Source organism: Cololabis saira, chromosome 4, assembly GCF_033807715.1.
Source record: "Cololabis saira isolate AMF1-May2022 chromosome 4, fColSai1.1, whole genome shotgun sequence".
Taxonomy (NCBI): domain Eukaryota; kingdom Metazoa; phylum Chordata; class Actinopteri; order Beloniformes; family Belonidae; genus Cololabis; species Cololabis saira.
Genome location: NC_084590.1, coordinates 31,677,279 through 31,691,325, shown reverse-complemented (window position 1 = coordinate 31,691,325; position 14,047 = coordinate 31,677,279). Strand labels below are relative to the sequence as shown.

The following is a 14,047-nucleotide window of genomic DNA, read 5'->3' as shown; positions in this document are numbered from 1 at the left end:
CATATACTATATGTGTGTGTGTGTATCTATCTATCTATCGATCTATCTATCTATCTATCTATCTATCTATCTATCTATCTATCTATCTATATACACACACACATTTATAAACACATATACATATATATAAAAATAAATATTGAAGAGGGTTTAAAAAAAAAAAGAACAATAAAAAATAAAACAAAAGAACCCCTTAGAGCAAGGTTAGGTCACTGAAAGTTGTGTGCTGCCTCACAGGCTTGTACCACAAGAGTGAAAGGTCAAATATGGTTATTCCGGATTAAGTCCATGTCTTTCCTCTAGGCTCCACTGATGGCCGAGACCACTGGCCTTTCCTATTTGGACGGACTGCTTTTTGTCAATCTAAAATTAAGTTGAACACAGTTAACTCCACCGGTCCAAATGCAGCAATCACTGAGATGTGGGGACATGTTTATATATTCTGCCTAACTGTGTAGTTTGAGGTATCAGAAGGGTAACGTGATCCTGGATGGCCATGCCTACTGGTAGAGTTAAATATGTGGATTCTGTCTCTAGAGATCGAGCGCTTCAAGTGAGCAGTTAAGGGTCACTCTCAGGCAGCTGGAAGGGTGAAGCCTCTCGGCTTTGTTGAATCTCTAACAAATCTTGCAACCAGAGGAGAATGCAGAATGATGGAGTGACAGAGTGAGGCTACAGGCTAGCAAATGATAAAAATACGAGCTTATAGACACTGATGATTATTATGATGACGATTATGATGAAGAAGTGTGCTGATGAGTGTGAGTAAGCAGGCCCCTGGCAGTCCCCTAGCTGTCACATCGGATACAGTATGTGATGTCTGCAGTCCTGATTGGTACCGACATCACACCAAGATGACTGTGATCTGCACAACATGCTCTGCTGTCCTACACAAAGGATATTGTGTGTGCAGATGTGCATGTGTAATTCAAAGGCTGCTACTTTTGTGTTTATTTGTGAATTTATTTATAAAATAAATACATGCTACGGTAGATAAAGATTTCTCTGTGAGCCTTTTGTTCATTAGCTCTGACAGTGTGCTGCACTGTAAAATATGCACATTTTTGCCACTCGAGCTTTCATCTCATACACACACAAACACACACACACACACACCTTTCTTCTCAAGGCGTTTCATGTCCATGAGTTTTTCCACACTGTGTGGGTCCTGTAGCCAAAGCTGCATGCGGACAAAGGGCTCTCTACCCTTCAGGCTCAGCTTGTGCCACGGTTTGGGCCTGGCTAGCAGGTCTGAGACAGAGCCCTGAGTCAGACCCAAGATTGTCTCCCCAAACAGACGCTGGCCTGGTTAGGTAGCAGAAAGAGGAAAAGAAACGTTAATTCTCCAGAACTGATTCAGTGGCTCAAAAAAATGTCATCAATGGTGGATACACTGCACTGATTCACAGCAGGAAAAAAGCAGATCAAATTCCTGTTTCTTACCAAGGTTATTATCAGTTAGCACTTCCTTAACCTTCTTGGTGATGGCATAAGTATCAAGCTCAGGAGACATTGCAACCATCTCCTGGATGCTGAGACCCGAGTGACCTGGGAGAGGCAAAGGGGTGCCAGGCTGAGACTCCCCACCAGAGGGATCTTCTGACATAGGTTTGAGGCTGGAAGTTTGCGAAACAAGCGGATCCCCAGTGAGACCATTGACAGACTCCTCGGCTGAACTGAGGGGGGATTCGGGAGCGGGGCTGCAGCTTGCTGATGTCTTGGGAGTACCCTCTGCTTGAGCAGAACAGACACAGTGGCAAAGATTACACAGGTTAGGTGACATGTTACATTAAGTGACAAAACGGTTACGGCTGCTCTTCCTGCTGGGATCATGAGAAACTTCCGTCAAACTACATTTACAAAATTTAGCTTGTGTTAAAATGGCAAAAAGGTGCTTAAAGTTTTCAGTTTGAAGCTTTTTTGGCTTCCTCTTATTCCTTCATCTCCCTGTCTCTGTAGTAGTGCTCAGCAGCTCAGCAGGCTGAAAGAGAGCAGTCGTGAGGAGCTGTCAGTATACATTAGCTGCTGTTTACACCCCCAGAGAGAAAAAGAGGGAAGCATACACACGCACATACACACACACTCACACGGAGCTGCCATCTGGCGCTGCAACACTAACTTGTCTATGACATGACAAACCAGCAGCATGCTGGCTGACAGTGCCACAGCACTGGGGATGGGTAGGAGGGAGGCGAGGAGGACGAGGAGTAGGGTTGGGTGGGGTGAATGACAGACTGACAGCAATGACTAGTCACTAGTTTTAATCAGGCTTTCGGTGTAAGGCTCTGTCCAGGTATGGCATGATAGTGTGGACCCGTGTAGTGTGTGCCGGTGCGAGTGAGAGTGTGTGATTGTTTACCTTGGTTCTGAGCTTGTTGGATGAGTGTGTTTTGCCCCTGGTCTCCATTGAGCCAAGGCTGCATGCGAAGATATGGCTCTCTGCTCCTCTGGTTTAACTTGTTCCAAGGTTTGTGTCGGGACAGACTATCGCTCAGTATCCCCTACAACACACACCAGGAAGAACGGCTCAGGCATGCACACCACTTTACACTAATTGGAAAAACAGACAGACAAAAAAAACGGAGCAACAACACTTTGTACACTTCTCTTCCCGTAACCCTCACCTCTTTGGAGTCCTCCAGGTGGTGGTTCTCCTCTCCTGTCTGATTGGAGATTGTCCTTCGGGAATCCGTGTGCATGTTGCTCCACCACTGCTCTCTCCAGTAACCCACGCCTCCCGTGCTTCCGGAGCGGGACGAGCCCTCTGAGGTCCGGCCCAGTCTGAGCACTCCATCAGCAGACATGTCGATCCCTGAAGAAGCTCTCTCCCGCTTCACGCCGGAGCTGAAGTCCAGAACTGGAGACGGGGATGAGGGCGAGGACAAGAGGGAGCTGGCAGGCTTCTTGAGGGAGAGAGCCAGAGGGTTGTAAGGTGGGAGGGGGGCGGTGAGAGAAGAGCTCAGCATATCCCTCTGAGATAGTGATGAGGATGAAGACGAAGCCTTGAGGATGGGCTCTAGTGCAGCCTGTTGAGCCTCCATCTCTCTGCGTGCTTGCTCCAAGATGGAGCGGATAGCTTCGTCTGATCCACTGCCCCCTCCGCTTCCTACTCCGCCTCCCCCACCTCCTTTCAGTCCCACATATGATGGTTGAACATGGGACAAGTCTATTAAAAGGAGAAAAAGGAGCAGTCATGAGAGATACAGACAAGACATAACAATTATTAATGTTCTGATTCGCTTAGGACAGGGGTCGGCAACCCGCGGCTCCAGAGCCGCATGCGGCTCTTTAGCGCCGCCCTAGTGGCTCCTGGAGCTTTTTCAAAAATGTTTGACCTTTTTTTCTTTTTTTCTTTTTTTTTCCTTTTTTTTCCTTCTTTTTTCTTTTTTCTTCTTTTCTTTTTTTTATTCCTTTTTCCTTTCCTTTTTAATCTCGAAATTTTGATTTTTTTCTCGAGATTTTGACTTTTTTCTCGACATTTTGACTTTTTTCTCGAAATTTTGACTTTTTTCTCGACATTTTGACTTTTTCCTTGAAATTTTGACTTTTTTCTCGACATTTCGATTTTTCTCAACATTTCGACTTTTTTCTCGAAGTGCATAATGAAAAAAAACAATCTTCCTCCAGTTATAACTAATATAGATACATGCAGAATGTGTTGCCTTCATTCTAAGGCATTCTAAGACTTTTAATTTTTTGCGGCTCCAGACATATTTGTTTTTTGTGTTTTTGGTCCAATATGGCTCTTCCAACATTTTTAGTTGCCGGCCCCTGGCTTAGGAGATGAGAAAACTGCAACTCACCAGCTTTCTGCACCTGCAGCTCTCTTTTGGCTTGTTCCAGAATGGACTTGATAGCTTCATCTGATCCTGCCTCTGGGGTACGGACACGCGCAGTGATGTTACCTGCAAGGACAAGGAAATTGGAGGAGATGAGGAATCACGTTAAGATTAAAAAGCAAGGATAACCAATACGCCATTAAAAGAGAATAATAATCAAACGAGTAAGGACATGACATTACTGCACCATGGCACAGCACAAAGACCAACATTCCCACCAGTGAGCTACAAGGCAACTATAGTGGAGAGATTTTCCTCAATTTGTCTGGTCCCGTTGGAACGCACACATGCACACGTGCTACAGAGCTCGTGGAATAAATGCTCCCCACAGAATAACAACTACCAATAAAATCCCTAAATACACATTCTGGCTTTTCCTTTGACGCAAGTCACTTGAACTGTGCGGTTACCTTCAAAGCACATTTATATCTGTATGCCTGCCTGCAATTAATAAAACGGCAACACACACACACCATGGATACACTTCACCCCAACACAAACATGCTACACAGACATAACGTGCTAGAATCTCTGCGTGTGAGGGGGACAGACCTGTGTGCGAAGCAGTATCGGAGAGGGTTCTCCGCTTCGGAACATCCTGAAACACTCGGCTAAGCTGGGGCTGGCCTGAGCCCTCTGTTAAAAACAATATACCACACACTATGTTACGGCACGTTGTGTGTTGTTGTTTTTTTCTCCCTTTTATAACTACACTATACGGTGCCTTGCAATAATCTGAAAATACGAGTGTTTCCAATGCACATTATACAGTACTATAAATGCATTGATCTTAACCATCTGTGGCCCCGGTAAGGGCCGAACTTCTACTCAAACAGAAATATTAAAACCACTACTCAGGCAAGCTAGGGATTCATAATTTAACAGCATCTTTAAAACAGAGGCTTTTTCTCTTTGCTTTACATGGGCCATTTATGACTAGCTGATACATTTTGTAATATTTTTTTGTACTACTGAGACCACCTTCAATCAGAAATGTCCTGATGCGTTAAGAAAAGCAGGCCCGGGCTAATCGAATCTACCCGCAGTTAACAGTACTCCTGCCTTCCTCTTAGTTCCCAACGATCAATAGTATTGATGTGTGAAAGGTTTCTGTATTGACCACAATAGCTAGGAGAGGCTCTTGGGATCAGTGCGTGACTAGGAACTCATTCAAAACACACAGGTGTGGCACAGAATGGGAGTTAGGCGAGAGAAAGAGAAATATAAAGCTAGTCCATATTGACAAGCTAATCAATGGCTCTGTACAGGGCTGTGCACACGCGCAAACAAGACACACACTGACACACGCTCACACGGAGACACAGTTCAGACAGACACTCACCTCTCTGCCTTCCCTGGATGCTGCGCAGGGCGAGGATATTCTGCTCATCGGCCAGGAACTGCCTCATCTTATGGAAGGGCTCCTTCCCACGGATGGTCAGCTTGTTCCACGGCTTTGGTCTGGCCAGGATCTCGCTGACCGAACCCTGGGACAATCCCAGCACATAGTGGCCAAACACACGTTGTCCTATGTTGTGCTTGATCAGCTGCTCTTTCACCTGACGGGCAATCTCTGCTGTGTCCATGTCCTCTCCGTCCAAAACGCTGCCGGTGGTAGCGTCGGAGTGGCTGGGTGACGGGGACGGGGCACTGCCCGCGGTGCTGCTCCCGTTGACGGGAGCCATATCTGGACTGGCTGGAGGTGGCTGGGGGCTGCTGGCTGCCAGGGGGATGGAGGCAGACCCTGAGCCAGGGGTGGAGGTAGGGATGGAGCTGAGAGTTGGAGTGAAGGGGGTGAACAGCAGAGCTCCACTGTGGATTCCAGACGACTCCTGCAAGGCTTTCGAATAGAAGGTCTGGAGCAGCTGCCGCTGAATCAGGGAGTTCAAAGCCATCTTACCACCCACTAGAGGGAACACGGGGGAGTAGAGGTCCTGTCCAATGCCTGTTGGAGTGAAAGGGTGTGTTTCGCTGGTGTTGGTGGTGGCAGTGTTGACGGTGTCCATGTGAGTGCGAGACAGGGGCAGCTGAGAGGAGGAAGGGAGAGAGGGAGGGGGAGGAGGGGACGAAGAAGAGGGGTCGCTGTTCGCCTCCTCCTTCGTTGTGGACTCTTCTGTCCCTTTTCGCCCGGCTGACCCTACAAGAAAGGTCAGACACACAATGCATTATGGGGGAGTCAACAAAAAAGGGGTTCCAAAACAAGAGAGAAAAAAAAAAAAAAAAAAGTTTAATGCTATCTTAGTCAAGTCTTCCAAATTGGTAAACCTTATTCTCCTTTTTTGCCAACCCCCCCCAGACAAAGTGCCCATGCATTTGTGATGGCAACCTTTCTTGTAAGTCACAGCCTGGAAGAAAAGAAGAGGACAAACAACACCGTTGTCACCGTGGCACTTAGGGTGATTAGTTTGGCCCACCGCTCAGTCTCGTTTTTCTCTCGCAGGCAAAGCAAAAGTAAATGAACAAAGTGAATAATGTCCTTTGATAGCCAATACACCATGCGTGTCCTCTTCCATGCTTCTGCAGTACATTCCTATGGGTTGTTCTTATTCCATTTCACATCACAATATTAAGTTCATTAAAAATACATTCAGGTTAAAAAGAATTTAAAAAAAAGAGAAAAAAAAAAACAGTCGAACAGATAACAGATTAAAGTCGGTAAAACAAAGACTTTACAGCACAGCTGCCTGATCAAAGGCCTTATACCTGCAAGTAGTTTGATTTCTATGTTTAACATTCACCACAGCGTATATAGAAAAATTATACCTCTTCAGTCTTGCAACTATTAGAATTCATCTTGATGTGGAGAGCTTGGGAGAATTATTCTAATGCATAACCATTGAGACTTAACATGATTGAATAAGACAGTAAGCTCCCTTTACTGTGAATGTTAATCAATTCAAAGCTATTCAGCTATTCAAGCCTAAAGCAATGACATTTCAAACCCATAAACACTGTTGCAGAGGGCAATACTCCCGATGTATGGTGTCCTCATTTTTGTGTTGTGCAGTTTTTTACCTTTTAGGTCACACTACTTCTTAGGTATTTAAAAGACAACATATATGCTTCTTCCTCTTCTCGATGATGTGCAAGACCAGAGAAACAACATTTCTGAACCATAGTTCAGAAATGTTGTTTCTCTGGTTTATAAAGTAGCAAGAGACCTTTTGAATTTTTTAACAATTAATCTGCAGATAGAGGTGCAAAAAACAAAAATAATTTCATAAGCATGGAACCATACTTAAGTATTCTCAGAGAAAAATAATTCTTGTTATAGCATACAAAAGTTTGCGTTCGGTCAAAATTTCTGTTAATGTGAACAACAGGAGGTACAGTTTGCTTCATTTTCAAAGTGCTTTCAGTTAAACATGAAACTTTTACCATTTATTAAAAATGACCTTCTCCATCTGCCTTTTAAAATGCTAAAATATGAACAATGGAAAAGTGCTCAAAATAAATATTTGAAGACCCTTCATGATCAGTTCTTTCTAAGTCCCTTTTTGTCAACTTCCTGTTTGAGCAGCATCTGGTCCTTCTTTCAAGAGAAATTGAAGTTCTGTTAAATTCTTGGGCCATCTTGCTGTTAAGAGTTCGATCCTCAACTTTTTGATGATGCTGAGGTGGACTGCTGTCAGGATCAAACTTAAAAAAAACCTAAAGCACGAGCCCCTAAAGTTTGTTATTTTGAGATGTGCTTAAGATACTTGTTGTATTGTGGAAGCGATCTGATTTTCAGCATTTTTCCGTCTCCGGTGAAATTGCTCTTGTTCAACTGGCTGCAACACAAGCCTAGCACAAGATCAGTGCTTGTGCTTAATAAGCAGAGAGATGTCCTGCTCATGAAATCCTGCCTCTCTTAACTCCAAAGATATTGCACTTTTGCTCATTGGTGCCAGAAAACTTTCATATAAGCTTTTATTAACATATGAAATATGCATCGCATCACACGCGCGTTTTCTTGAACACCAAACTTAAGGTCTTTTCTAATAACTTCTTTAAAAGTTATCTGTAAGTTAAAATCTCGGGCGTGCAAACATTTGCATAGTAATCATTTAACTTCCTCCCACTAAAACAGTTTGAAAAAAAAATAAACAATTTAAAAAGCAAAAATAAAGTTTCACATTTAACTTCTTGCAGACAAAACTATTCCCACCAACAGAAATTTTGAGTGAACTCAAGTATGCCACTGTGCTATTTTCCTAGACTAAACTTTTGTTTTGTTTAGTTTTGTTTTTCTAGTTAAAGTTTTGTTAAGAACCAAGTCCTTACAATCGCCTCACGTTTGATCTGACTTACCACTCAGCTCGCTGTTGGCAATGCGCAGAGCAGCACTCTCCGATTGAAGAGCGCGGTTCCTCTCCAGCAGCAGTACTTCCAGAGGTTTGGAAGAATCCTGATGCAGAGAGGATTTTCATTTTTTTATCTCTCAAATGTTCATATTATAGACTTATTTCTACTATTAATTTTCCAAAAACTTAATCAATGTCACAACATATCAACAGTGTAAGATGATGTCTTTTACCTGCACAGAGTCTGATGTCCCAAACTCCATAGTCTTGAGGATACTGCGAGAAGAGAGGGGAAAAACAAAAAGCTCAGTCAAACGTAGGTCAATCACCAACGAATATGTATGCACAAGTAAATAGAAAGCAATGCCTTTTATTTCTGTCTCTTTAAACATATAAAAGTCAGGGAGGATCTGGGAACAAGAGAGGTAACATAAAGCCAGAGACATGCAGCCTTCATCACAAGGGCACTCCGTTTTAATTATACATCTCAAATGAAACATGCATGTTTAGCCTTCTTAAAGACACACACAAACACATGCAATAAAACACACATGCTGGTCACACTTGCACACAAATTATTATTTACTCCTCACCTCAACTCCTTCTTCACCTCCTCATAGTCAGCTTGCTTCTCAAGTTTCTCCTCTAGCTCCTGCAGATTACAAAAAGGGGAAAAGAGATGTAAATTAATAAAATAGTAAAATAAATGTTGCATGCCATTCATACATTTCTGTGAAAGAGCAGGTAAGGTATGAATTTAGATACAGATATAATCGGAATACAGTATTAAAGGGGGGGTGGGGTTTGTTGGTACCTTGAGGACCGCAGACTTGCTGCTGAGCTGTTGCTCCAGCTGTGTGATCTGAGAGGTGGTGGTCTCTCGGAGTTTGGTCAGGCTGGCCTGCAGTCTCTGGACGTCCTCCACCAGCTGGGCGGTCTCCCTTTCTTTGGCCCTGAGCTCCGCTTCCAGACTTGAGTGGGTTGCCGCCTCAGCCGTCTGTTCCTAAAGGCCAGACAGAGTAGAAGTTTATAGCTATGAGCATTGTCAAACGCAATGCACAGAAAGTCGTGCTTTTAGATATATTCAATAGTCAAGTAACAAGAGGAAAAAAAGCTGACCAGTATTGATCATTTCCTGCAAAGAGCACCTCCTTCAGGTAAATAATTAGAGGTAACTCTTTAACAGATCATAGCCGAGCGGCAGTACGAGGAAACCGATACTTGAATAGGGCCAAAGTATCAATGAACTGGGTCTATTGTTAACCAAGTCGCATTTACAGTTGCCAAATTGGAAATCATTACTGGTGATACCAGTGATTGACCTCTCAGAATGAGTGACTACAGTGACATATAAATTGAAGCTTCAATCAACCAAACACCTCTAGCATAAAAAAAGCTAATTTTTAACTTCCAAATATGTCGTTTGCCAAGAATCCTGTGAATCAATAAAATCTTTTACCGCGTTTGGGCTGGCCTTGGGCGGGCTGCTGAGCTGCTGGGACTGGTTACTCAAGGACAGCTGCTCTCTGAGTGCCTCCGCTTCTCTCTGAGCTGCTTCTGCTCGCTGGAAGGGGAAACAGAAGAGATCATCTTTTGTTGAAGTTTTTGTCATGTTGAGAAAATTTAACTATGTTTGAAGCAGCTGAATCCCATGTTCGTTTTAGTGTACACAGATTCTCTTCTTTTATTTAATCCACATGAAATAACTTGAAGTCTCTGCATGGCATGTATATTTCTTTTAAAGCGGGCTGGTAACAGCTACACCTCGCTCACAGCTGGAGGATACCAACCAGTTACCAACTACTAAGTTCTCAAGTTGTTTGTGATTGAGGAGCTTTTTTTTCCCACCGGCAAAAACAATTTTCTCAAAGTACACAAATGTATTAATTAGATTACATAAGTGTTGGACAAAAGGTAATAAAACTTAAGTGAAAAGGTTTTCCATTACACAACCTTCCTCTTCATCAAATCGCAGCGTGGATACATTACAAGGAAGCTAACCCCCTTACAGCATGAGCAAGTATACAAGACAGAGTTTAGAGTTGACAGAATTCAAAGGAAAAGATTAGGATGACAACCAAAAGTGGATGTTTCCTTAATTAAAAGTAGGAGAATTAGTCCCAAGAACTGTGATGATACATGCTGGCTTGTTTTTATAACCACAACACAATGCTCCAGCTGTGCATCATCTGCAACACTGGCCAACATGCCATCATTAAGAGTTGCAGGGAGCCGATTCCACAGTGTTCCTAATTGCATCCAGATTGAGAGCTCTTATTGACTGGGTGGGAGCTGGAGTGTTAGTTGCAATGAAAAATCCTGTTTTCCACTTTATTCTTATAAAAGCATATAAAAAGTCTGACTGAGCTGGAGGCCATGCTGTCACCCTCTGTAAACCTCAAATCAGAAGTGTGAATAGTGAGTGTGTGCGTGTGTGGCATTATAGTTGAAGCGTTAACCTTTAGGCTAATATTAACATTACATGCCTATGCTACCTCTTTAACCACAAATCGTACTCTTGGGCTAACAATGGAAGTTAACAACAATGACATTAACAGATACCACAGGAATATTTACGACACGAGGGCAGAGGCTGGGCTCGGGGGGCTTATTTCAGCTCAATGGGTTTGGTAGGTGTTTAGTAAACTTGCAAAACAAACAGCAACCCTCAAAGTCATGTACAAGTGTTTATTAATCTAGGACACATTTAATAGATTGTGGATAGATGGCAAATGTAATCCATTCAGTTTTTAAATTGTTATTGTACATATATTACTCTCAAAAAACACACAAAATAAAAAGATAAAACCTGTCACCCTCTAAACACTTATTTACTCCTGATGAATCCAATGTTAATCAGAGTGAATGAAACATGTATTGAGGACCATTTCAGGATTACCTGATTGGCTCTTTCCAGGTCTGTCATCACCATCTCGATCTCATCGGCCCTGGGAGAGAAAAACTCATTAATAATCAATAGAATAAGACCAACTGTAACAGCACTGCAGGGACACACATTTATGCGTAAAAACAGGATAAGTGAGTAGATGACTCCCCAAAAAGAGCAGAACACTCTGCACACGTGTGTACACATTTAGAGAATACTGCTTCCATTAAGCTACCGTCTAAATTTCATTTTAATCCATTGATTGTGAACCTCATAACCCAAGCAGCTTGAGTGCGTGCTTGCATATATGTATTTAAGTGTACCTGTCTGTCGATGCTTGTGGGTGTGCACATGTAAGTCCCTAAACCCGGGCCACACTAAAACAGTGGGATTACATTAATAGACCTCTAAGTCCTAATACATCAGACTAATCTGCAATGAAGCTGTGCGATTGTGTCTGACTAATGGTCTGGATGGAGGCCACGGTTCACCTCTCACTTGCTAGAGGTCAGAAAGCAAGAACACATCCCCATAATACCGCATCTCATCGGACTTCGGAAATATTGTTTAATGACCTTTTTGTCCCCCCCCCCCGTGAGTGACGTAAAAAACATTATTTGCATGAAAACGGTAGAATCTATGTGGGCGCGGGGGGTTAATAGACACAGAACAAAACAAAAAGTGCCAAATAAATGTTAACGTTTGTAAATCCTGAATGGAATTTTAGGTTAAACATCACCAACTGTTTTAATTGTCTAAAAGTGGTTACGCAATTAGTTAATTAGTTGCCAGTGTGGGTGTTTGTACCCGGCTGAATCTTGAGTGCATTTCCCGGTTTGAGGGAAGCATGGAAATATTGACCTCATGAATAGTGTTTAATGCAGCAGAAAGATGCGATGCACATGCAGACATGTTTATTTAATATATTTTTCACGATAAGAATACATGAGTGCAAAGATGTTAGTGCATATGTGCACTGTTGGGTCCATTAAGACCTTTTGATTTGACTGCAATCTTTTGGATAGTGAACCCAATAGCCCACGCAGCTTTTGTATTTGTGTGTCACAGTATGAGAAACAGCGTTATGTCCCATAGGCTTGAGTACTACTGATTTGAATGTGTTTAACAAAACAGACACAGTTGATATTAGGTCAACATTGTGCCACGGGCAATGCAGCAAAAGGAATCAGATGTGGGCGGGAGCGCTTTTCACTCTGTGCTTTTATTCTTTCCCTAATAGTTAAAAGGATCTGGTATGTATTTAAGCAACATAATAGTACACTACCTCAACAGCTTTTATCCTGTCTTAAGCTACAGTGTGTGGGACCCACGTGCTCAGTCTGTCCCTCTGCAGCACACAAATGTAAGGTCAGAGAGCCAACAAGCTAGAAAAGCTTGTAATGGAGAGCGTTTATGGGTAGTAATGCAACCCAAATACAGCACCGCTTCTGCTCCAAATGTGATCATTTAATCAAAGTACAGATGCACAAAGTCTTCTTAAATAACCTTTGGATTTGGCTGTATTTGGGAATTATAAAGGCAAAGCTAGAGGCTGAAGACCAAAGCAGATCACAGGGAAGGGATTTTCTCCATACCCTGATACGTTCAGTCAGTCGCTGCAGGGCCGGGGACCATGAACGGCCCGCCTTTGCACCCAGTGGAATTAAATCATCAAACCCTTAACAATACAGGGACGATCCGTAGAAACAAAGTCTGATTTTGTGCCACCAAAACTTATAAACAAAGCTCAATAAAACAGCCACCTGGAGGTGCTATAGAGTAGCTGTGACGTTCCGTTTGAAATCACGCACACGACGCACACAACCCTTACCCACTCACACACACTTTTCTTTTGTACCCTGATAGCCAATCGGTGCACCCAGTGACATCAGTGTAGGACTTCTGAAACAAACCCAGAGCCTCTAAGCCCCTACTCTACTTCCTCTATCTCAGACAGCTCTTTTCATCTCTTATCATCTTCTCTCTTCTGCTCCTCACTCAATCGCTCGTTTTCTTTTCCACCTCTCTGCCTTCTTCCATCCTTTCCTCTCAACCAGTCCCTTCCCAATGTCCTCCACTTCTCCCCCCCCACACCTTTCATCCCTTTCCTTCCACCTCCCCTCTCTCATCTTTCGCCCTCTCTTCCTCGGCCTCCGTCCTTGGTGCCAGCAGGATATTCCCCTGATTTAGATTTTCATTTCCCTTCTCTATCATGCTCTTATCCCCTCTTCCTCGCTGAAGCCTCCAGCCCCTGGCTTGCTTTTTTGCCCTCCAGCTTTCATCACTCCATTCCTCTTCTTTCCTCGGCTTTCTCTACATTGCGTTTTCACAGCGTGTTACCTTGGGGATTTCAAGGAGGCTTAAAAGAGGCTAGCTGTGAGAGTGTATCTTTGTGTGTATATTGTGCGCCATTTTGTGTTTGCATGCACTTGAGGTGGACACAGGAAGGCAAAACCAACTTCTCCCTAATTATCATCAATTAAATGGCTACCACAATGCTCTCAAGCCGTCTATACACAGAACAAGCACGCACGCAAGGGAGCTTACATGCCCGCGCGCACACACACGCATACACACACACACACGCGCACACAACATTCTGTGGGTCTGGAGATCAATATATCATTAATCTTTAACGGAGACTAAACGATGAAAATGCGGCCAGCCAGACCCTCACAGGGCTGACACAGAGAGGGGGCTACGCTACATCTACAGGCCCGCCTCCCGCTGACGCTCACACACTCCAGGCTCAGCAGCATTCACCAAATTCTTAGGGAACCAGTCCACATCTGTCAATGTGTTTGTGATTGTGTGCATATGTGTGTGTGTGTGTGTGTGTGTGTGTGTGTGTGTGTGTGTGTGTGTGTGTGTGTGTGTGTGTGTGTGTGTGTGTGTGTGTTAAAAGGCAGATTACTCAAATGCAGCAAGAGGATGGGGGATTTGTCACGCAATGTCCTCGGTGTAAAGTTTACAGCGAGTGTGTGAATGGCATTTGTGTTTTGCAATGCCAAAATATACACAGTTAAAGGGTTAAA

At 43.4% G+C, this 14,047-nt stretch overlaps 1 protein-coding gene across 4 annotated transcripts in view; it reads right to left on the bottom strand.

Moving 5' to 3' along the window:
* The window catches only part of cux1a (cut-like homeobox 1a), a 59,745-nt gene that overhangs the window by 7,256 nt on the left and 38,442 nt on the right, over positions 1-14,047 (bottom strand). The window contains exons 9-21 of one of the 4 annotated variants that reach the window (XM_061719441.1): positions 11,025-11,073; positions 9,585-9,689; positions 8,940-9,128; positions 8,719-8,777; positions 8,359-8,401; positions 8,133-8,229; positions 5,182-5,976; positions 4,392-4,475; positions 3,804-3,905; positions 2,625-3,166; positions 2,360-2,501; positions 1,444-1,734; positions 1,117-1,305 (exon numbers count right to left, since the gene is read on the bottom strand). In XM_061719441.1, coding sequence (XP_061575425.1) covers positions 1,117-1,305; positions 1,444-1,734; positions 2,360-2,501; positions 2,625-3,166; positions 3,804-3,905; positions 4,392-4,475; positions 5,182-5,976; positions 8,133-8,229; positions 8,359-8,401; positions 8,719-8,777; positions 8,940-9,128; positions 9,585-9,689; positions 11,025-11,073 — 2,687 coding nt within the window. The remainder of the gene's footprint in view (positions 1-1,116; positions 1,306-1,443; positions 1,735-2,359; positions 2,502-2,624; positions 3,167-3,803; positions 3,906-4,391; positions 4,476-5,181; positions 5,977-8,132; positions 8,230-8,358; positions 8,402-8,718; positions 8,778-8,939; positions 9,129-9,584; positions 9,690-11,024; positions 11,074-14,047) is intronic. The other 3 variants (XM_061719442.1, XM_061719443.1, XM_061719444.1) reach the window with 3 other exon arrangements.